Source organism: Pan paniscus, chromosome 10, assembly GCF_029289425.2.
Source record: "Pan paniscus chromosome 10, NHGRI_mPanPan1-v2.0_pri, whole genome shotgun sequence".
Taxonomy (NCBI): Eukaryota; Metazoa; Chordata; class Mammalia; order Primates; family Hominidae; genus Pan; species Pan paniscus.
In genome coordinates, this window is record NC_073259.2 from 96,018,980 (window position 1) to 96,044,610 (window position 25,631).

The 25,631-nt window shown below is 34.0% G+C and overlaps 1 protein-coding gene across 8 annotated transcripts in view; it reads right to left on the minus strand.

Annotated features, from left to right (window-relative positions):
• Window positions 1-58: 58 nt before the first annotated feature.
• The window catches only part of C10H12orf50 (chromosome 10 C12orf50 homolog), a 50,823-nt gene continuing 25,250 nt past the window's right edge, over window positions 59-25,631 (minus strand). For 2 of the 8 annotated variants that reach the window (XM_055095966.1, XM_003828325.6), the window contains exons 4-13: window positions 19,614-19,769; window positions 18,149-18,226; window positions 17,954-18,067; window positions 16,218-16,328; window positions 10,855-10,962; window positions 9,440-9,556; window positions 7,902-8,006; window positions 7,440-7,643; window positions 4,690-4,782; window positions 59-1,912 (exon numbers count right to left, since the gene is read on the minus strand). In XM_055095966.1, the coding sequence (XP_054951941.1) occupies window positions 1,887-1,912; window positions 4,690-4,782; window positions 7,440-7,643; window positions 7,902-8,006; window positions 9,440-9,556; window positions 10,855-10,962; window positions 16,218-16,328; window positions 17,954-18,067; window positions 18,149-18,226; window positions 19,614-19,769 (1,112 nt within the window). In that variant the 3' untranslated portion in view covers window positions 59-1,886. The remainder of the gene's footprint in view (window positions 1,913-4,689; window positions 4,783-7,439; window positions 7,644-7,901; window positions 8,007-9,439; window positions 9,557-10,854; window positions 10,963-16,217; window positions 16,329-17,953; window positions 18,068-18,148; window positions 18,227-19,613; window positions 19,770-25,631) is intronic. The other 6 variants (XM_055095967.1, XM_024931182.3, XM_008953707.3 and 3 more) reach the window with 3 other exon arrangements.

Here is a 25,631-nt window from a genome sequence, read left to right on the forward strand (position 1 = left end):
TGATTCTTCAGCATTTAATATACAATAAAGATACACACTAAGAATTTGTACTTCAGGAAGGTCTTTTGGATTATCTTCCTAAGAACTTTTCCTCTTCATAACTAGTTGAAGTTTTAGAAGGACAGAGATCTGTTCATTAAATAGAATTATGTCTCCCATCAGCTTCAATCTAGACAGCCTGTCAACTCAGCTATTTTCTTACATCCCTCTCAAATCTATCTCACAAAGATATTTTGCTGGCAAAGTTTTCATTTATTTTATTTATTTATTTATTTTGTTTTTTGAGACAGGGTCTCACTCTGTCACCTAGGCAGGAGTATAATGGCACAATCTTGGCTCACTGCAACCTCTGGCTGAAGTGATCCTCCCACCCCAGCCTCCCGAGTAGCTAGGGCCACAGGTGTGCACTAACACACCCAGCTAATTTTTGTATTTTTGGTAGAGACGGGGTTTCACCATGTTTCCAAGGTTGGTCTCAAACTCCTGAGCTCAAGCCATCCACCTGCCTCGGCCTCCCAAAGTGCTCTGATTGCAGGCATAAGCCGCTGCACCCAGCCCACAGTTTTCATTTCTATCTGCTCCCTTGTTAAAAAATAAATGACTATATCCCCATTTTCTTGAAAGTGTGTACACAGAGCACCATTAGAAGCCAAAACCTAGGCTTCATTACTCCACATATTATAAAGATACTGTAAAATAAAGTATTTCTAAGAACCCTGATTCCTTCCCCCCAATAAATATTGAAAAAGACGGTATCGATAACCACAAAATTCATGCAAATATAAATATGAGATATCCCAAAGTCTTAGTGAATTTCTAAGCTTTAATAAACTCAGAAGTATAAATACTACACTTACAAAAACATCATTTTAAATGTTACATCATTTTAAATATTAATTACTTATATTGCTTTCAAACATGTTTTTCAATTTAAAGAATAAATTTTTAAGTTTTTGTTTCAGTCACTGTGGGTGGTTCACTTTGATGAAGATTTTAAAAATTAATTTAAAAGTACTATTCAAAACACAATTCTAAAAAGGGCAAAAAGAAATCGAAATTAGTTTTCAAATGATGTCTCTCTTTCACTTGTAAATATTTATGCTTCTGGAGTTACTAATGCCTTAAAATATCACTAAGACATTTGGAACACAATGTTATTAATTCACTTTTTTCTTAAACATGTCCTTTTCTCCAATATAATCATGTAATTTTTATTTTCATGGTAGGAAAATGTTTATTTTTCAGTTTGAATCTAGCAAACCTCAGCAGACAGATTTTTTAGCTGCCAATTAAAACATTGTTCAACAGCTGCCCTGAATAATAAGCCAGTCTTTGTCTCTTTCTACCACGCATTAAAGTGTATTTCTATTGGAATTCCTCTAGCATATTCATCACCAAACTGTAACGCTGAAACTTCATTCAATGTATTTACATTTTATATGTTATCATTGCTGAGGGCCCAGCTTAAAATCCAGGTAAAGAAATAAGAAGTGAGGTTTCTTCCATAAGGAATATTGCAAAACAGAAATTAAAGGCACAATTTTACTTCTCAATCTGTGTAATCTAACTTGGTTTACAATTAAAGAATGATTTTAATTGTCAAACTTTTAAATTTTATTAAAATGTTTGGAGTAATGCACGGAATGAATTCCAGACCTACATAAATACACTGGCAGCTGTTGGTAATTTGCATTTTTATCAGTTTTGAAAGAGCACAATGTACTTCCTGCATCTTATTTTCAGAATTTGCATTTTTATCATCTTTGGCTATCCACTACATAGCATGGAGTACTTGAGTATCTCATTCTTTGAATTTTCATTTTTGATTGTAAATCAGATGATGTCTGGCAATTTTTTCTCATTTTTCTCTCTCTCAACCTCCAGGTTTACTTGCTCCCATTTCTTCTTGGCTCTAATAATAAAATACACAAAATATTTCAATTATTTTCTTGTTTAGCGCACTGATATTTTGTTCTTCTTTTGCTAATTACTTGCCGTAAATCTAAAGGCAAAGAAAAACTAATCTTACTGTTTTAATTTATAAATTTTCAAAATGCCATTCAAATAGTCCACTTCTTTTTGATTCTTACTATGTTTTGCATTTGGATGGAGGGGTGGAAAAGAATGGAAGTGACACCGTATATAAGGCTGTGCTATGGGACATGCAGAATGAACAGAACGAAGGCTCCATCATATGGAGACAAGCACCTTCACTCGCACCAGCAATATCCCTATTACAAAGGACATGTGGCCTCAAGAGAAGGTCACCAATGAGAATGACATCTCCAGTTGCCTTCAGCTTCTGCCCCTAATTCCCACAGACATGTGCATTCTCCTCTATTATTGCATTATCCCCACAGTATCCAACAACATTTTTCCAAAAGGCTTCTCCTGTCCGTTTACACTTCTGTGGTCCTGGCTGCCAGTGCCCTAGAGGAACAGACTCATGGCAGCTTGTGTTTTCTGCTTCCTTTCCTCCAGCAGTCCATCTGTCCACTGGGAAATGTTGAAAATGTTGCTCTGTGACCTAGCATGAATATGTGCAGGAAGAAACATAAGCTAATCTTTCTCTTCCTATTCTGGTGATGACAACAATTGGGAAGGATAAGCATTGTGAGGTTATGCATTTCCCAATCAAAAGAAAATAAGAAAACAAACTATTTCATTATAAAATCTAATTTCTTAAGTCCTCATTCTTCCTCTGCATGTAAATTTAGTCCAATTCAGTGATTTATTAGGCATCTCACTTTTACATTTCAGTCACATTCAGATTTAAAATTTTTTCTCAGGGTGTTCTCTGTACCCCACCTCCCTGCTACTGATCCTAATTTCTGGGAATTGGAACAGGAGAGAATGGTTGTGGTTGTGAGAGAGCTAGTAAGAGAATATAATTTCAACAGTCCTGACATGGATGGGTCCTGTGCTGGGCTCTTATTTTTCTTTAATGGTGGTCTAGATACCCAGTCTAAGGTTTCTTGAAATTTAATGTGTATCTTAATCACCTGGGAATGTTGTTAAAATGCAGATTCTGATTCAGCAGGTCTGAGATGGAGATTCTACATTTTTAAAAAGCTCCCAGGTGATGTCACTGCAGCTAGTCCTCAGACCATAGTTTAGTTAACAAGGATTTGGTCAGTGGATGCTGGCTCAGTTTCTCCTTGGCTCTCTGACAGAAGCAATCTGTCAAGATTACAGCTAAATACTGACCCACCCCAATATGGCTCAACAAAATCCTCTTTCTGGTGCTTATCCTTTTAATCCCAGCCAGAAGACTTCATTTGGACCCACTGGTCCTCTCTCCCATGAACTTTCTCCCACTTGAGGCTCACAGGAATGTGAGATGCCCTCCCACGCAACCTTAGCACTTGAAAAATCTCAAGAAGCTGTCTCCAGTCCTCTCATATTAGACATGGCTTGTCTTCCCCCTAACCCAGATAACAGCAAAAAATTTCTCTTCAAAGCTTTTCTCCCTAGATTGCATCTGGGAACTGCAACACAGCCATACCTCTATGCATTGATTCAGTGCTAGACATAGATGGTACCTGTATTATGTGCTGAAGTGACCCTTCCTTTCCTAAATGTCTTCTGTAATTCATATTTAACTATCTGGTATGGGAGGTGAGAAGGCTACTGAAATACAAGAGAAGTCATTAAGACAGGGATAAGGGAGAAGCACATCCCTTAATACTCCAAATATCACTTCACCCATAGGAGGGCCATAGGAGAAAAGGCTATAGAGCTCAACAATTTCAAGTTTCACCCAGGATTTTCATCAACTCTTCACCTCTTTCCCCACCCCCCAAATTCAGTGCTATCACATGTGCAAATTCACACAAAGTTAAAAGAAAGTATGATCAATTAAATAGCACTGCAGCAGGGTTCTCTTGCAGCACAGTATGATTTGGGAAAGATGGGGGGAAAATGGAAAACAGTTATCCCCAGTATATAAACATATAACACATATCTGTGCCTTGAGTCACAGTTGTAGTCAGTAGGAGTTCCCTAACTGGAAATTTTTCTGAAATGTTCAGTTGTCTGAGAAGTAATCGAAAGCATTTTATCCCCTGTAGATTTCCAAACCTACTGAACCAGCCCAGGAGAGTCTGGGAAAAGACACCAAGCTGTTTAGCAAAAGAAAAACCTGAGGTCAGGGATACAACAAACCTCTACCCTGAGGAGGTTCCAAGGAACCCCAGTCTCCCAGAGCACAGAGTTCCACAAGGAGGAGACCACAGTCCCTCAGAAACTACTGGCTGAGAAATTTCATCTTGGATGTCCTGTCAGCCTATACCAGCCAATATTTGTCTATGGTAGATATAGCAAAACTTTAATGTCTTGTGTTAAAATACAGTTTTACACATTTGCTTCGCAGCACAGCAAAAAAAAAAAAAAAAAAAAAATGCATCTTAACATATTACATGATTGCTGCAATTACTGTTTGTTGTCCAGGAAAGAACTATATAAAAACGTTTTTGGGTAACACATAAAAATAGGCAAAGAGGAACACAGTAAAACAGTAAAATTACATTACTAGTAGACAAGATATCTACTAAACTCCAAGTAATTAAGTGTGCATGTATATCTTGAAATTTTTATTTATCTTCATGTTTTCTAAAACACTCCTTGCACTTAAAAACTTATTCATTTTCAGAATTGCATGATACATTAAAACCACTTATAAATAGTTACCTGGATATATCTTTTCACTTTTTGAATATGTTTTTGAAAAAGGAATTCGTTTTCGCCAGGTTGAATCATTATATGATGTTGACGTATATTTGTCTGAGGGAAAAAAAATCCAGAATTAAATATTTTATAACTTTAAAATCATATTCCAAGGGTGTTTCAAAGTTATAAACATCTCAGGGGTGAAGCTATTCTCTAAGTAATTCATTTTACCATTTCAAAGCTAAGGCATCAGGGATACAAGTGAGTTTATTAAGACCATTTAAGTTATAAGTGAGCATGGTTTTTTTGTTTTTTTTATTATTATTATACTTTAAGTTTTAGGGTACATGTGCACAATGTGCAGGTTAGTTACATATGTATACATGTGCCATGCTGGTGTGCTGCACCCATTAACTCGTCATTTAGCATTAGGATATCTCCTAATGCTATCCCTCCCCCTTCCCCCACCCCACAACAGTCCCCAGAGTGTGATGTTCCCTTTCCTGTGTCCATGTGTTCTCATTGTTCAATTCCCATCTATGAGTGAGAACATGCGGTGTTTGGTTTTTTGTCCTTGCGATAGTTTACTGAGAATGATGATTTCCAATTTCATCCATGTCCCTACAAAGGACACGAACTCATCATTTTTTATGGCTGCATAGTATTCCATGGTGTATATGTGCCACATTTTCTTAATCCAGTCTATCATTGTTGGACATTTGGGTTGGTTCCAAGTCTTTGCTATTGTGAATAGTGCCGCAATAAACATACGTGTGCATGTGTCTTTATAACAGCATGATTTATAGTCCTTTGGTATATACCCAGTAATGGGATGGTTGGGTCAAATGGTATTTCTAGTTCTAGATCCCTGAGAAATCGCCACACTGACTTCCACAATGGTTGAACTAGTTTACAGTCCCACCAACAGTGTAAAAGCATTCCTATTTCTCCACATCCTCTCCAGCACCTGTTGTTTCCTGACTTTTTAATGATTGCCATTCTAACTGGTGTGAGATGGTATCTCGTTGTGGTTTTGATTTGCATTTCTCTGATGGCCAGTGATGATGAGCATTTTTTCATGTGTCTTTTGGGTGCATAAATGTCTTCTTTTGAGAAGTGTCTGTTCATATACTTTGCCCACTTTTTGATGGGGTTGTTTGTTTGTTTCTTGTAAATTTGTTGGAGTTCACTGTAGATTCTGGATATTAGCCCTTTGTCAGATGAGTAGGTTGCATGGTTACAGATTCTTAATTGGCTGTTCAATGCTTCAAATAAGGATAAGCTACAGGAGGGTATGATATCTAAATGTAATAAAAATTTTGACTGCATCACTTCATCATAGTTTTGCATAAATTCTGCTAATGTTTATTAGAGCTTTTATTTTAAAACTGTGAAACTATGAGGTACAGCCCAAGTCCCATGTCCTTCCATGAAGTGACTTCCATGTTCGCAGTAATTGGCGTAATGCAATAGCGACCTCACTGCCCCAGATAGCCGAAGCATTTATATCCTCACCTGGTCCTTAAATACTTATTTTTCTCTGACATATCTACATTTCTACTACTATCTAACAATGTTATATTTGTGTTTTCAAATATTACTATGCAGCTGTGTTCTCAAAGCATGATCCATAATACCAATAATTTGCATTTCTCTTGTGTTGACATTTGCACTAATGGTGCAAAAGCAATATAGAGTATGAATTCTGGCACCTTCACACAAACCTAGACATTGGCAGCTCTTCTAGTACTCATTGTATTCTTCACAGCCATCCAGTTGCAGTAAAACGATAATAACAATAACAATATCAGTAAATAAGATAATAGTAATAAATAAAATTAAAAGCACGTTTCACCTAAGAATATCCTTATTTACAAATACGCATCCATATATCATTCTATTTTAAAGCAAAAAGAAAAATAATTTAAATAAGCTAATGTATATTTAAATTGTAAAAGAAATATATATACCTACTGTGTACCCATAAACTTTTTAAAAAATTTATTAAATTATAAAAGAAACTAAGAAAGATATAGTCTTATGTTTCCATAAGTTCAAAATATTCAGAACTCCACTAACTAAACCGTGAACTTAGAAAAATACAAACATGAAATCATATAGAATTGAGCAGCATTTTGTTAAGTTTAGAGAACTGAAACCCAACTTCAAAAGAACAAAATCCATCTGAGACATAGGAAGAAAAAGAGATAAAGAGATTTGGTTCTCTTCTCCCCTGTAACCTTGTACTTCCTGACATATACTATGACTTTGCCTATTACATGATGAAATGATTTAGAAGCAATCTATCCATGGTGAGAGAGATGAGAGGTTGTCAAAAATATGGCAGTTAATCCCCAAACCAACCCTTTCAGAAAATAATCATGAAGGCCTACAGAAAAGTCAAGGCACTAGCCTGACAGTGAAAATTGAACAATGCAGTTAGTGGAACAAGAAAATGTCAGCCATTCAAAAACAGTCCTCCTGAGTGACATGAAGCTGTCCTGGAGGAACGAAGTGCAGTGCTCTGAGAAAAAAACTCCAGGGAGGTGCGATCTGAAGTCATCTGCACACAACATGAGTTTTCTTCCATATCCTTTAAATCATGTGCAGGACTGCACATGGAAGAAATCCTCTCACTAGTTTCTATGGTGGTGATGGCCAGGGAAAAGAAGAGAGGAGTAGGTAGTAGTGAAGATTAGCCAAGCTGTCGGGAAATTCCATGGGAATGCAAACCACAGACAAGAGTAAACCACATCAACAAAGGACCTCACCTGGACTGAGGTTGGGTTTGGGTTCCCTGTTAGCATGGACTTTATTGTAGGACCCATGCGTGGGCCTGCTGCGGGAAGGTGCATTCAACGTGACAGTCCTGACAGCATCTCTTTGAACGTGGATATAGGACGCATTCTCCGCATTTCGATTTTTATTATTGCGGTGATAACTCATTTTATTTTGGGGTCTTGGGGCCTGTACTGCTGTAAAGAAAGGTGGGAGGGAGTGAGGAATAAAACAGGCTGGTTTCACACCCATAAATAACATATTGCACTGTAAATACTTGATAGCATAATGGAAGCCAATAGAAGCCAAAATAATTAAGTTTAGAGAAGTTGAGTTGACCCCTAAAGTAACATTTACATCACATGACAGTAAATTGTTTTTCAGGTAGAAGATATTTGATATTTAATCTCTTTTAAAATTACAATTTAGAAATATCAAATATATAGACACCTTACCTCTCTGCATTCCAGAGTTAGGAAAGTTCTTTGGTTCATCATAAATCCATTTTCTTTTTTTCACACCTTTAAAATGAGGCTTCTTCACTGGCTGGACATCATTCACTTAGAAAAGATACAAATTTTACAAATTTTTAAGAGATGCTTTCATCTCTGAAATTACTGTAGGTGATAATTACATATCTGTGCATTCACATGTCAAGCAAGAGGAAAAAATAAATGCACCATCCTAACACTTTACTTTTTAGAACAAAAGGTGATTTATTTTTAAGTGCCAAAAAAATCTATCTTGGAAATAGATTGATGAAATAACTTTCAATAAGTAGCTTTCCTCAAAGAAAAACACTTTCCTCCAAAGGAATGTGTGGATTCTTTTAAAGGAACATAAAATTGCATTCAAAATATAATTATAAATCTCATTATAATGCTATTGTTAAATAGTTTTAGAACTCTTATTTTCAACATGAATTTTTTGTACTTTTTTAGCCAAAACTACTACTTCTTAAGAAGTTGGATTAATGTAAAATACTTTCAGTGAACTTTACCTTATTATTTTAAGCTCTTAAATTGGGTGTACAGACAGTTTGGTCAAGATTGAGCAATCAGAATTTATAAGTTCTAAGAATATTAAATTTTTCACTTTGTATATTTTTACATCAATATTTTATATGTATTCTCAATTTTTCAGGAATTTCTATGGTACATATCTCCAGAGAATCTTAAAACAATTTTTCAGAGGGGGCATTCTGTTACTTCACTGTGCAAGGCTCCTGAAAATTCACAAGTGACCGCTGCACAGAGAAACTGAACATCAAGTGTACAGTGTAGACTACATTAGTTCTCTACAGTAAACTAATTAATCTTTCTGTGCCCTAACTTTCAGCTTTAGCTTTAAGCCCTCAATAAAGCTCTGATTCAGTGTCTCCTCCTCAAACATCATGCCCCTGATCCACTCCCAAGCTCCCAGTGCAAGGATTTGGAATCCATATTTTTAACAAGTGCCACTAAACTGGGCTTCTTGAGGGCAAATCACAAGTATTCCCATCAGTGCCAGGCTGCGATCCAAGAATATTATAGGAGTTCAATAAATAAAACAAGGAACAGAAGGAAGAAGGGAAGGGATCAGGAAGATTCACAAGTCTTAACTGTATCAAGAGAAGTAGCTCACTGAACCGAATGTCAGTGAGAAGCCAAACTAATAAAAAATAATCCAAAACATAATAAAAAGCTGCCAATGTATTATTCCACTATGGGCGCAATTTAAAAGGTTATGCTAGTGAATCTTCCAAAAAGGTAGTGTATTATTCATTTTAATACCAAAAGTAAACTAGTGGGAGAGCATATAATTTACTAGGACCTACATCACAGCTCATTGTCAGAGTTAGTTAGTAGAGGATATTGTGTCTTTAATTCTTAGTTCCGAATAATTTTTAAACCTTTTTTCTTTCTTTTTTAAAATTCTATTTTAAATAAGCAAAACAAATCCATGGTAAGACAAATATATCTAAGGCCAAAAAGTGATAGAGCTAATGTCTCACTTGAAGAGGGGTCCTCTCTGCACTTCATACTGATATTCTCAGTAGCATTTAATACATGCGTTGTAGGTACTAGTCGGGTAGTTAGGGAATGCTTTGGATGAGGACTGTCCTTGTTATCTTTTAAAGCAAATTAAGAAAATAAAATGTCAATATTAGTTTTTAAAAAAAGCATTTCAGTTGTTATTTCACTATTCAAACATTACATAATGGGAACACCTCTTTAAAATAATATATATATTTATGAATTGAGAGAAAAGCATCATTAACATTCCCTAGTTGCCACGTGGATTTCGAAATGTCATGAGTAACAAAACAAAACTTGGAAACTATAGCCATTATTTTCAATATGTAAATAAAAAGTCGTGGCAGTATTTTTACTATCTCCATACAAAAGATTTAAAAGGTTTTACATTTTTACATTGAATGGTCCCATTTAAATTGGGGTTCTGAAAATATTTCAAATGTAACAACTTTAACTTGCTATATGCTTTGGAGCAGGACTCCTTAGCAGGGCTTTCCACAATGATGAAAATGTTCTAAATCTGTGCTGTTCAATATGGCAGCCACTAGCCTCCTGTGACTATTGAGCGCATGGAATGTGGCTAGTGCCAATGAAACACTGAATTTTTTATTTTATTCAGCTTTAACTTAAATTCAAAGAGTCATACATAGCTGGTGGCTACCATATTAGTATAGCTTTAAGAGTTTCTTTGATGGACTGGGGAAAACCTTTCCATCTCTGAGTGAGAAAATGAGAGAAAGATTTACAATTTTCCACGAAAATGATTTGATCACAGGCAACCTTTCCTATGCTTGGGAATATTTAATGGTAGAGATGGTAGATAAAATGGGTTTACATTTTGATTGAAAGTATGTGAAGCCCCCTAATTACAGGACAGCTGTACTTTTAGTCTGCGACTGAGAGGCACTCAGCAGAGAGATACCAGCTGGTGGATTTTAAGTACAGTTAAGGGCAGTGTAAAACTATAGAGGATGTATTTTATCATATCTCTTGATTATTCACAGACTAGTGTTAGCAACAATTATAAAATACAAAAGTCTTTTTGAGATTAAACTCTTCACAATGTTCACAAACAATTTTTTCTAACAAAATTCATTTATACTGATATTATAAATTAAATGACTTGGTATTGCCATTTAAAAGAACCAGTAACTTTAGAACTAGCAATACTAGAAATTATACAGTCCAACAGGCTATTTTTCAGGTAAGAAAACAAAAAAATGGTCATACAATTAGGGGCAGAGCCAGGAATGGAACCTTAGAGCTCTTGACTCCTATTCAGTGTATATTTTGATTTATTACCATTCCTCTATTGGTTTTTATAACAAGCAAGCTTGTCTTTAACTTGCCTAGCCAAATTACAAATGAATCAAAATTATATAATATTCATTACCTTTAGTATTTGAACATTTTGATATGGTGATTTCTTTCTCTTCAGTTAAAGCTTCACTTTCATCGACTCCAAGAAATATGACCCTCTGTGGAACATAACAGTCACCTCCTATGACAAAACCTTACTGTCAGTGGCAACAATGGCAGAAAGTGATACAAACTAGCTTTCAATACAGGAACATTTTCTACAATACCCCTTTTGTTCACCTTTCTTTGGACACTTCTCAGTGATACCATATCCATCTCCATACATTTATATGCTTAGATTAATACATGAGTATTAATATATATGTATATGAATATGCAGTATGTAAACTTACATATAGATAATTGCAAGAAAATTCAGAGTCAACAAAATTTTCCTTAATGTATAATAATATTTAGTCCCACCATTTAGAGATACTCAGAGTAAATGTAATTTATCTTCCATATAACATCTTCAGATATATTAAAGCAGTTTCCATATTTCCCCAAGAACTTCTATTTTCCAGGATAAATATCCATAGTCGCTTTAAACGTTACATACAAAATTCCAAAATTCTTCACCATACGTTACCTTTTCTTAACATATTTGTTTCAAATAACCTTATTTTAAAATGACACCCAAATGTGAACTAAGCTGTGGAGAAATCAGCAGAACTAGTAAAATAATACTTGCCATTCATGGAGTAATTTTCTAGGAATCTGACCCTTTACTGAGTACTTTAAATCACATTTAACTATCTTTCTATACTGCCTCTAATAATCCAATGTGACTTTACCATCGCTATTTGGTAGTGAAAACACACGCCTAAATTGTTGTAAAACATTGTGGCCAAAAAAACTCACTCTATTTTCCCCTCAAAAACGCCATCATACTGGGTTTTTCCCAAATTAAAGAAAAGCCACTATTTAATGTTTTGTACCTAAATGTAAGAATGTATGTTTATCATTGCTTGAAGTTACCCTGTAAGATTTGGCTCATTGTTCCAACAGATTAACCTCCAGTTAACTGTAAATTTTATAAACATGTCTACATTCACCCAGTCATTCAATGCATTTGAACATATCATCCTTTATTCTACAAGTATTTACTGAGTGCACATAATGTGCCAGGCATTCTACTACAGAGATTTATCTATAGTGATTGATTATACACAGTTCCTAGCCTCAAGGAGCTTACACAAAACCAGTGATAAAAATGTCAAAAAGATTTTTGGTTTCTACCATGACCAAAATGGCTTTTATTAGAATAACTTTCATCCCCAAAACAACTATAAAATACCAAAACAAACTGATTGGAAAACAACCCAATGCATGTGACTGCAATGCCTGAGAGCAATGGAAGGACACAAAGTCAATTGTATGTTCACATTCACCCTGGCTTTTTTCCCTGAAGGAGTTACGCTCCACACTTACTACAGATTTTTCCCTGAAAGCATGTCTAATTCATCATGTAAGGAAATAACAAGCAGAAAGCGACACCAAGGAGGTGAAAAAGAAAGAGCCGAGAGTCTGGGACTATCTAATTGGTTTGAAATTGAGGGGGAAATGAAAAAAGAAGAACAACAAAGAAGTTCCTCTGAAATAGGCATAAAACTCCCTTTAAACTGTTATCTGACTCCCATACTTTTCAGGTACACTGTGGAACCCTAGGAAATAAGCAAAAACTGCATCTGGGAGGCTAAAAACTGGTCAGAGATTTCAGCATCTACATACTGCTTGGGAGGTAAAATTTGGCATTCGAGCTTTACCAGAGTAGAGGTATCTTGGTGAACATCCCATGTCTCAGTTGATAACCCAGTAAAGCAATGCTTTAGGGGTAAGGGTCTTATCCGAGGAATAAGGACTATACCTTCAAAGAAAGGAAAAATAATGTATCATCTACGGCATCATCCCTAATAAAGCCCAAAGCTAGTCCTTCACAGAATCAAGGTGGTCTGCTGATAGTCTAGCTGCCTGCCAGGAGAAAAGTTTCTCTGTGGAGAAATAACATCATTCATACACTATGTAATTTTTATCCATATTGTTCAGCATCAAATAAAATATTAGAAGGCATAGTAAGACAGGACAATTGAGCAAAAACCTGAGGAAAATGAAAGATATCCAAGCGTAATCAAACAGGAAGTTGCAAAAAATAACAAGAACATTATCAAAATAGAGAACTGATGGAGAATTTAAGTAGAAAATCAATAAGAAGGTCAAATAGAAATTTAGAATTTAAAATACGGATTAAAGAGCAGAGAGGAAGAGAATTAGCGAACAGGACAATAGGTTGTCAGAAAGTATCCAGATTTATCTAGAGAAGTCAATAAGAAAAAAATATTTTAAATGGGCTAGAGACTTAAAAATGCACCAGACAAAAGAGAAAGTCAAAATGGCCAATAAGTTTATGAAAAGGTGCTAACATTATGAGTCATCAAGGAAATACAAGTTAAAACTACAATGATGTACCACTAGCCACTCACCAGAAAGGCTAAAGTTAAAGGACTGAAAATACTAATTGTGGGTAAGGATACAGAGCAAGCTAATCTCAAAGAAAAGGTGTGCATATGGCCTTTAGAAGACATGTACAAGAATGTTAATAATAGTCCCAAACTGGAAATATTGTCTGTCAAATCCCAATATCAATACTCATGGTGCTTTCATGCATTGTTTTTATGTTTGTTTGTTGTTTGCAAACGTATGCAGAGTGGTGAAAATTTTGAGTTGCTGGACCCGCACATTCCTAGCTGAAGTCTAACAATGGCAGTGCTCAGCATTCTCATTTCAATTCATACAGAGATGATCAGAGAATGGCTGGAGACAGGAGAGGGCAGCACAGCATGGTGGAAGAAGCTCTGGCTCTGGGGAGAGGTGGAAGGGGTTTGAGTCCCAGTTCTGAGGCTTGTTAGTGAGGCAACCTCAAGAGAGTCACTTAAGACTTCTGAACTTTGTTTTCTCTTTTGTAAAATAAGGAAAACAGAATATACCAGGATGAGTAATTTCTATGATTTAAGATTATAATCTGTGTGAGATGTAGGTATATGTGTGTGTGTACATAGTTCCCCGAGGAGCAATGGTTCAGTGTTTGCTAATTCAGTGTTCATGTCAACTTTATATATAGCAACCAGGAATAACAAGAATCAATTGTGTGTGTGTTTGTGTGTGTATCAACTGTGTGTATATATATACTATATACATAGAGAGAGAAATGCCCACGTTTGTTTTTATATATATGTACACATATACAGTATATGTCTTACATGTAGATATGTGTGTATATATGTGGTATATATCTATCTATCTATAGAGATTTACTGCTACAATCAACATCATGGATCAGTCTAATACAAAGAGCATTAAGTAAAAGAATCCAAACTAAAAGAGTTCAAACTGTATATTTCCACTTATATAAAGGTCAAAAAATGCAAAATTAGCCTATAGTAATAGCGACCAGAGTACTGGTTACCACTGGGAGAAGACTATTGACTTGGAGAGAAAGAGCCATCTGGAGTACCATAAATATGGTTATATTGATACATACACAAGTAAAATTTTAACAAGCTATTCACTTCAGATCTGTGAACTTTATTAAAGTGCAATAACACATTAAAATAATATTAAGACAAGACAATGCCTCAAGTATTTTTCTTGAAATGAATACTAATTCATTAATTATAATTTCAGTTTTGATCATCTTCATTTCAAAGATGTCTTATGAATGCAGGAGCCTAAATATGTTTAGATATATCTATCATATACACATACCCAGAAGATTATTTTATCTAGTGACACAGAGAACATTATGATGCCTGGAAAATCAATAAGCTTGACTATACCAGAACTTAGTATACCAGATAATGGAATTTTTAAAATATTCTTTTAGTATGGTTTTTCAAGTAGTTCATTACTCTAACAATATTATTAATATTAGGCTAATGACAGTATAATGACATTCTCACATTTTCTAACTCCCAACAAAGTAGGAAATATATTATTAATGTTACAACGTGAAGGATAGTTTATTTTTATATGAAACCATTAGTCTATCAATGGTTAAAAATAACCTTTTATTAACCAAAAAAGCTATCTGATTTAATGATATTTCAACAAACTGTTCAATTAGAACTGCTCGGGTTAAGTGGGTCCCACTTATATAGGTTAAATAGACAGTGGGAACTCCGTTGGGAGAGACTGCCAGTGTTTCTAATTTGTAGCTAAAACTTATTGCTTCAAGGCAACCAAACAATTACAGCTAGACTAAAACAATTACAGCTAGACTAAAACAGCTAGACTAAAACTGCTGCAGATGTAAGAAGGGAGAAAAAATAATCAAATTACCTTAGCACCAAAAAAAAAGGGCGGTGGGGGGCACACAGAAGAAAATGGCTGACACCAGGACAGCAGAAAGTATCACCAATATGCCTAAGAGATACTGGTACTTACTGATACCTGCTCTCAACCTCCTTCCTACTCTTCACACACATTCTTCCCATCAGCCACACCTTTCGACCTCCCCACAAAGTCTCTATATATTTTCAAAACAAACGCTTGGAATTTTCAGTCAAAAGACAGATTTTCCAAGATGTTTGTGCTAAAAAACAGTTCCAAAATATTTAAGCTATAATACACACTTAGAATGTGATGACAAATGATATATATTTGAATATAGCTCCTTTAAAGTAGACTTTAAGTCCACTGGGCTCGGTGGCTCAGGCCTGTAATCCCAGCACTTTGGGAGGCCAAGGTGGGCGAATCACCTGAGGTAAGGAGTTTGAGACCAGCCTGGCCAACATGGTGAAACCCCGTCTCTACTAAAAATACAAAAATTAGCCGGGTGTGGTGGCACGCACCTGTAGTGCCAGCTACTTAGGAGGCTGAGGCAGGAGAATAGCTTGAACTCGGGAGATGGAGGTTGCAGTGAGCCGAGATCGCACCACTGCACTCCAGCCTAGGTGACAAAGTGAGACTTCCATCTCATAAATAAATAAATAAATAAGTAGATAAATAAAAAGTAGACTTAATCAAATGATTTATTAAGTGCCTCCTTCATTTATAGCTCTGTTATAGTATATTACAGCACATACATAACACCTGAATTCATTATAGTCTGGAGTTGAGCCTACACACAGACACACACACACACACATACATGCACACACACACACAGGTTTCTCATTAAAATATGAAAAATGGAATGTCTTATACACTGAACACAAATTCGCACAAGGTATTTGGCAGAGATTTTGGTCTCTGAAAGCAACTGATTTTGTGATATACCTCCGAACTCTTGTGTTAAACATGACATGGACAAAAAAAGAAAATTAGTTGTAAAAGATAAAATTCAGACTCATTTATTATGTGGTGATATATTCAGAGTCAATCAGTAATAAATTAACTCACCTCCATTTTCAAAAGCAGCAATGTCAGTCTTTGGTTTCCCATGCAATGATGTTTTTATTTCACCTTGCCTTTCATATTGGCTAAGTTTTGTCAGAACTGTAAGACTATCTCCTAGAAATAAGAAGAAAAAAAAGTCACCCCAGAAATTATTAGATGCTTAAATAAGAAATTTATGATAGAATTCATGATGAAAGTAAAAAAGCTTTAAAGTTAATGCAAGTATTGTTTGCACAGTGATCTGATAATAAATTAATAAATACATGAGTTTTAAATTCTGTGTCAACAAAGAAGTAAGCAAGTATATTCTCCTATTTGGATTATTTATTCAATGGCAATTAAAAATTGTAAGCAATCTAACACTATTGTATATACATAATATATCTAGTTTGATATGTTTCTCATATAAGGAATTTTGTAATATTACTTTTGATTTTATCTGTTCACCATGAACAATCAGATAAAAAGTATTAGAGTCACTATTGACTACAAAATGCTAACTACACTGATAATTAAATAATACTCTCAGCTTTCCCCATGCATTTCTGGATAAATTTCTTCTAAAATAAACTATTAAAAGCAAAATAAAAGAGACATGACAACCTAATGCAATGTGTGATTCTGGATTGGATCCTAGACTAGGGGAAAAAATTTATTTTACTATAAAGCACATTAATGGCATAATTGGTAAAATTTGTGGGAAAAGAAGGTTATAAATGTATTCTATCAGCGGTTATTTTCTGATTTTTATATTTATACTACAGTTAATGTAAAAGCAAAGAGGTATCATGTCTGTAACTTATTCTCTCGAACAATTCAGAAGATTATAATAACAGTGTGTATATTTAGAGAGAGTGAAAATTCAAATGTGGTAAAATGCTAACGTTTGAAGGAAATCTAGGTGAAGGGTATATAGGAATTAACCAAAACTATTTAAAAATAAACAGCCTTTTAAAGCATAATATAAAGCAAAAGTACATATAATTGTCTTTATAATCTGCCCTTTTTAATGTTCATTGCTAACTTGTTTTCTTCTTTTGTTTTTGTTTCCTTTTGTTTTTTCTTCTCTGAGCAGTGCTGGCCTGCAATCTGTCCTTCCCTATATGGTTCCCAAGGTTTGCGGGCTCTTCTCCGTCTGATGGTGCGTTGCTGCCACCTATCGCCACGTTTGAATAGTTCGCTACAAAACAGACTTGCACAACATATTGCAGATGTTCATCCACAGTAAATCAGATTCTCCAAAGGTAAGCGCCATAAAAAGCAGAGCCTTCGATTTGTTCTCCAGCATGGCCCCTGAAATAGTCTGGTCCACAGAAGACTTTCATGCAATGACCAAATAATCTCTGTTCTGCCACTAGCGTCATTCTGTGATCTCTCTTTTGTTCTTCTTGGGCTAGGCTTACTTTTCTATTCAGAAAGAAAAATCTAGACCTCTTTGGCAGGGGGATTTATTTCAAAGACAAATAAAATGGTAAAAGCAAATTATTTACAGCATTACCCCATGGAGTGTGTAGTGTCATTACGTGTTAATGAAGTCTATTCATTCTGTCACTTCTCTAGGATAACATAATCCCATTAATAGCAGCTTTGGGTCATCCAATACAAACACTTTCTTCTAGTGCTCAATTACGATGTATTATTTATCACTTTATTCTTCTGTACATCATACTAAATAATTCAGTCTATCACACCAAGTATATGTTATAGATCACTATAAATGCTGCCTTTTCATTTCTTACCTTCTTGCAATTCACTGCCATTTTCCAAAGGCTTTTCTAACTGTTTTTCTGCTGTAGGGGTCATGCTTTTTGATGACAAAATATCTGGAGGAGTATGAAATCTGTAGTATTCCCCTAATCAACCATAAGAAAAGTAATGGTTACTATATGTATCACATCAAGTATTAGAAAATACAAAAATGTTTGATTTCTTACCAGATTTATAACAAATCTCCTTTATTGCTCTTTTTTCTTCAATTTCTTCAGGAGTCTTTGTCCATAAACTAGAAGCATCTATAGGATATAGATTTTTTAAATTAAATTGTCCCAAAGCCAATTAATCTGAAAATTTATAAACCAGAAAGGAAAACCCCAAATACTGTTCTCATGGATAGATTACTTTTTTATATTTCTAAAATCAATAATTTTACATACTAGTAAATGTTTCAAATTGCTACATTTTAAGTATTCAAAACAATGTCAAGAGAAAACAAAGGGCTATGTATTATGTACTTTGAAATGAGACGCTGAATGTACAGACTCAATGTTGAGATGGTGTATGTTTATTTCGAGGTTGATGTAGGCATGAGAGACATGGAGCTGCAGCACACAGAAATAGTAATAAATAGCTCAGTGTACTCCTAAGCACAGAAACTATGGTGGCCCGTAGTCCATAGAAGGACATATTCCAGCACAAAGACAGATCGAGAGTTTTTCTTCATGTTTATCTTGTATATACACACTTTCTGGCACCACTGTGCTGGGTTGATATGGGAGGCAAAGGATAAACTAAAATGCAAAGACATGGGTCCTAAGCCTGTTCATACTCTCGTGAGGATGACTTAGAATAATGCAGATGACAGTGATTTATAGATTATTAACTACTACATAGATCTCTATAACTTCCAGGATTAAATGTGAAACTGATATATTATTAATACATATGTAGATAAACAGATACACTTGTGCATCAATGTTTTAGAAACATATATAAGAAACATAGCTTATTAGTATCTCTGTAAGCATCTGTAGATATATAAATATCTATATATATACATTTATATAGATATACATTTTACTTTAAGTTCTGGGATACATGTACAGAACGTGCAGGTTTGTTACATAGGTAAACACGTGCCATGGTGGTTTGCTGCACCCATCAACCCGTCATCTACATTAGGTATCACTCCTGATGTTATCCCTCCCCTGGCCCTCCACCCCACAACAGGCCCTAGTGTGTGACATTCCCCTCCCTGTGTCCATGTGTTCTCATTGTTCAACTTCCACCTATGAGTGAGAACATGTGGTGTTTGGTTTTCTATTCTTGTGTTAGTTTGCTGAGAATGATGGTTTCCAGCTTCATCCATGTCCCTGCAAAGGACATGAACTCATCCTTTTTATGACTGCATAGTATTCCATGGTGTATATGAAGCACCTATATATACTTAAGCATCAGATCTGTCTCCCAGCCATCGTACAACAAAAACTTTCCAATCCAAAAGATCATAAATATGTAGCAAATTAGAACATAATGAATTAAATTAGTTTAATACAATTATAGTTATTTTCTCAGCAAAATCTGCCTTATATATTACATCATAAACCTTTACAGTTAAACACATATGTAGAAAATGTGAGGTTTTTGAATGTGCATTTTAAACCTGAAAAAAGTTCTACTAACCATTTTGTTCATCTACTTCCTCTTCTTCCTCAAAATTAGTTTTTAAAACTAAAGGATGGTGGATGGGTCGTGATATATTTTCCTGAGGTTTCAGAGGTTCTTGACTCTGGGACTGGAGTGGAATTCCTTCCTGAATTTCTTTCTGTAGTGTGATATCTGCAGAGAAAATGCAACATTTCAGTCTGTTCAAGATATATGTGATGATAAGTAGATGTAACAATCAATCATTGCCCTCCTAATTAACTATATATTATTTTAAAATGTGTACAATAATAATACATTAATGGATTGTGTGTCTACACACTAGCAATGATTAAACTGAAAATGAAATGAAAAATAATCCCACTTACAATAGCATCAAAGAGAAAAAAGTATTTAGGAATTAATTTTAACATAAGATGTGCAAAATTTATATTCTGAAAAAGATTCTGAAAATATATATAGAAAAAATTTTTATCTTATTTCAATAAAATAAAAATATTGTTGAAAGAAGTTAAAGAAATGTTGAAATGGAAAGATATCCTTGTTTATGGATTGATTTGTATTTGGTATGGCAATATTTTCTGAATTAATCTATAGGTATGATACAACTCTTATCAAAATCCCAATGGACTTATTTGCAAAAATGGAGAAGCTGATTCTAAAATTTATATGGACATTACTACAAAACTAAAGTAATCAAGACTATCTGGACTAGCATAAAAATAAAAGTAGATCGATGTATCATTGGAATAGGACTGCAAGACCAGAACTAAATCTTTATATGAATCAATTTATGCTCAACTGATTTTCAAAAAGGGTACATAGACCATTCAATGGGGGAAATAATAGTATTTTCAACAAATGTTGCTGGGACGACTAGATTGCCACATGCAAAGTAATTAAGTTGCACAACTTCATCACATTAGAAACAAAAATTCATGCAAAGTGGATCTAAGAACAAAATGAAAGATCTGAAGCTATAAAACTCATAGAAGAACCCTTAGGTCATGAAAAGTTTTTTAGATATGACACCAAAAGAAAAAGCAGTCAATGAAAAGTAGCCAGCCCCCTGGCACATGGGGGTGAGCCATGATAACACCTGCCAACAAGTCCCAGATTTTGCTGGAAAGCAGTTCCCAGCCCTCTCAGCCAGATAATGAAGAAACACTCAGAACCCCAAGGTGACACAGAAAGAATAAATAAGATCCAGCCTGGGCAACATGGCTAAACCATATCTCCACAAAAAAATACAAAAATTAGCCAAGTGTGATGGCGCACACCTGTAGTCCCAGCTACTCAGGAGGCTGAGGTGGAAGCATCACTTAAGCCTGAGAGGTTAAGGCTGCATTTAGCCGAGATCATGCCACTGCACTCTAGCCTGAGCAACAGAGCAAGACTCTGTTTCAAAACAAAAACAAAAACAAACAAAACCAAATGAGATATCACTTCATACTACAACGATTACAATGATTAATTTCTTTACTAAAAAGACAATAACAAGTGTTGTCAAGGATGTGAAGAAACTAGAATCTTTGTACACTGCAGATGGGAATGAAAAATGCTGCAGCTACTTTAGAAAACAATTAGGCAGTTCCTCAAAAGGTTAAATATGGAGTCATCACATGTCCCATCTATTCCATTTTTAGCTACATACCAAGAGGTGTGAAAATATATGTCTATATTATACAAATGTAATCATTTGTACACAAATGTTTATATCAACATTATTTATAATAGTCAAAAAGTGGAAACAACCTAAATTTCCATTGTCTGATAAATGGATAAATAAAATGTGGCATATCCATAGAATGGAGTGCTATCTGGCTATAAAAAGTAATAAAGTACTGTTGCATGTGAGAGCATGGATGAATTTTGAAAACATGCTAAGAGGAAAAAGTCATTCACAAAAAATAATATATTATATGATTCCATTTATACAAAATATCAAAAATAGATATATTTATAGAAACAAGAAGTAAAGTAGTGACTGTGTAGGTTTTGGGAATTGGAAAAAAATGAGGAGTAACTGTTAATGAGTGTGAGTTTGTTTTTTGGAGTGATCCAATGTTTCATTGGAAAGAAATGAGAGGTAACCGTTAATGGGTGTGGATTTCCTTTTTAAAGTGATCCAATGTTCCAAAATGGAATATTGTTCTTTGATCCATTTTGAGTTAATTTTTGTTTATGATGTGATGCAGTTGTGCTACTTAATTACTTTGCATGTGGCTATCTAGTTGTCTTAGCACCATTTGTCGAAAATACTATTCTTTTCCCCATTGAATGATCTATATGCCCTTGTTGAAAATCAATTGAGCATAAACTGATTGATATAAAAGTTTATTTCTGGTCTTACAATCCTGTCTCAATGACATATAGATCAATTTTTATGCTAGTCCAAATAGTCTTGATTACTTCAGTTTTGTAGTAACTTGTAGATTTTGAAATCAGGAAGTGTAAGTCCTCCAAATTTGGTTTCCATTTTCCTGATTTTTTTTTCACTATTCTGGGTCCCTTAAATTTCCATATAAATTTTAGAATCAGCTTCTCAATTTCTGCAAATAGGTCCATTGGGATTTTGATAAATTCTACATTAAACCTGTGGATCAATTTGGAGAATACTGGCATACCAACCACAAAGTCAGTCTATGAACAAGGATATCTCTGTTTTTCAAGGTTTTCTTTAATTTCTTTCAACAATCTTTTGTAGTTTTCGAATATAAACTTTGCACATCTTATGTTAAATTAATTCCTAAATATTTTTTCCTCTTTGATGCTATTGTAAGTGGGATTTTTTTCATTTCACTTTCAGTTTGTTCACTGCTACTGTAAAGAAACACAATCCATTACTGTATATTAATATTGTATCCTGCAATGTTGCTAAATTTATTTCTAATAATTTTTAGATTTCTAGAATTTTCTAAATAAAAGATCATGCCATATGCAAATAGAGATAATGTTGCTCTTTCTTTCCAATATAGAGCCTTTTAGCTGATGATGCTGCAACAATTTCCCTGTCTTGACTGCAAATGACAAGAATGAACAACCTTGTCTTCTTCCCAATCTTAGGGGTAAAGCTTTCAGTATTTCATCAAGTATGCTATCAGCTGTGGATTTTTCATATATATTCTTTATCAGGTTGAAGAAGTTTTCTTCTGTTTCTAGTTTGTGGAATATTTTTTATAACGTATGTGTGTCAAATTTTTATCAACTGTTTTTTATTCATCTGTTAAGATGATCATGTGTCTTTTGCTCTTTATTATATTATTGTGGGTATATTATTATTATTATTATTAATTACAGAAATTGATTTTGGGAAGTTAAACCAACCTTGTTTCTGAGTTAATCTCACTTAGTTATGGAATATAATCCCATTTTAAAGCTGTCAGATTTAGTGTAATCGAATTTTGTTGAGTATTTTTCAGTGTCTATATTCATAGGAAAAGTTTGGTCTGTAGTTTTCGTCTGATGTCATAGAACATCTCATAGACATGAGTTGGAAAGTGTTGCATCATCTTTTTTTTTTTTTTGGAAGAATTTGTGACAAATTAGTACTAATTTTTCTTTAAATGTTGGTTACAATTCAGTATTGGAGCCATCTGAGCCCAGATTTTAATTGTGGCAATGTTTTCAAATACCCAATCAATCTCTTTATTCCTATAGATGTATTCAATTTTTTTTTTCTAGAGTCAGTGATGGTAGTTTGTGTCTTTCTAGAAATTTGTCTATTTTATATAAGTTATCTAATTTGTTGAAATATAGTTGTCCACATTATTCCCTTTTAATTCTTTTTATTTTCATAATATTGGGAGTGATGGCTCATTTTTTATTTCTGATTTTAGTAATTTCAACCTATCTCTTTTTTTCTTGGTCAGTCAAGTTAAAGATTTTTAATTTTCCTGATTTTATCAAATAACCAACTTTTGATTTCCCTGATTTTCTCTATTGGTTTTCTTTATTCATACTCTCTAGTTCATTAATTCCTGCTTTAATTTTTATTATGTGCTTCATTCTGTTTGCTTTAGGTTTAATGTGTTTTTCTTTTTCCAGTGTCTTAAGGTATAAGTCTAGGTTATCTATTCGAGATTTTTAAAAAATATATAGGCATTTACAACTTATATTCTTCTAAGCACTGCTTTACTTCATGTCATGAGTTTTGGTATGCTATGTTTTACTTTTACTAAACACAAAGTATTGGCTGATTACCCTTGTAATTTTCTTGTGATTTCTTGGTTATTTACATGTGTGCTATTTAATTTCCATATATTTGTAAATGTCTCAATTTTTTTCTCTCAACTTTTAAAACCATTATATTCAGAAGACATACACGGCACAATTTCAATCATTTTAAATTTATTCAGGCTTACCTTATCACCTAGAATGTGATCTATACTGGAAAATGTTTCTTGTGCACTAGAGAAAAATGTGTATTTTACAATTGTTAAATGGAGTGTTTTGCTGATGTCTTTTAGGTCTAGTTGCTTTACAGTTGTTCGAGTCTTTTATTTTCTTGTTTATAATTGTTTGCATGGTATATATTTTCCATTCTTTTATTTTCAGCTTGTTTGGGCTATTGAATTTAAAAAGTGTTTTCTGCAGAGAGCATATAGTTTTATCTTTAATTTTATTCTCACAATCTCTGCCTTTTGATTGAATTTTTTACCCATTCACATTTAATATAATTATTGATATAGTTGGATTTAGGTACACTATTTTACTTTGTTTTCTATATGTTTCATGTTCTGCTGTTTCTCTTTCTTTTACACTGATGAATATTTTCTAGTATAATATTAAATTCCTTTAATCATTCTTCATTTTTATAGTATTTTCTTAGGTTGCTCTGTGGCTTACTATATGCTTCTTAACATCAGAATCTATTTCACTTTTATACTAATTTAACATCAGTGAGATAGATATAAGAGGTTACTCCTATATAGCTCTATGCCCTCTTCCTTTCTGTGCTACTATTGTAACATATATTACATTTCTATACATGACAAACCCAGTAATACATTGTTATAATTATTACTTAAGATAATTGTATGTTTCTTAAAGGAGCTAAGAGGGGAAAAAGATCAAGTAGGTATTTACAGTTTGTTCTATAAACAGAGACTATTAACCTTTTTATTTATAATTTCTAATTCTCATCATTTGTTCCTATGGATTTGTGTTACTATCTGGTGTCATTTCTTTGTCATCCTACAGTTTTGCTTCCATCTGCCTCTTTTGTGTGGCTATTATTAAATATATTACATTTCTAAAGGTAACAGACTAAAAAAAATTGTATGTATTGTTTTATAAAATTTTAAAATCAGATTATAGAAGGAAAAGAAATATGCCCTTATGATAGTTTTATACTTACACAACTACCTTTATCAGCATACTTTGTTTCTTCATATGGATTTGAAATACTGACTCAGGTCACTTGCTTTCCACCTGAAAGTTTTCCTTTAGTATTTCTTTTAAGGTAGACAAACTGGCAACAAATTCTCTCAGTTTTTGTTTTCTTTGAATGTCTTTGTTTGCCTTTTTATTTTTGAAATACAGCATTTAAAACTAGTTTTCTGGACAAAGATTCTCGATTGCCACAATTTTTTTTCTTTCAGTCTACAGTGATTACTGCCTGTATTGTTTCTGATGGGAAGGTAGCTGTTAATCATACTGGGGTTCTATTATATGCAATAAAACATTTTTATCTTGCTGTTCTCCAGAATTTGCCTTTATCACTGGTATTTATCTTTTTTCATATGATGTGTCTGGCTGCAGGTGTATTTGTGTATATCCAACTTAGAGTTTGTTGAGCTTCTTGTATATGCAGATTAATTTTTTAATTAAATCTGGGGAATTTCAGCCATTATTTTTTCTTTCCTTACATTTTGGTAAAATGCCTCATATTTCTCTTAGGCTTTGTTCATCTTTTTTTTCATTTATTTTTCTCTTGATTTTTCAGATTGTATAATCTCCGTTGATTTATCTTCAAATTTACTGGTTCTTTCTTTTGCAGTTCTCAAATCTACCCTTGATCCCTTATAGTATTTT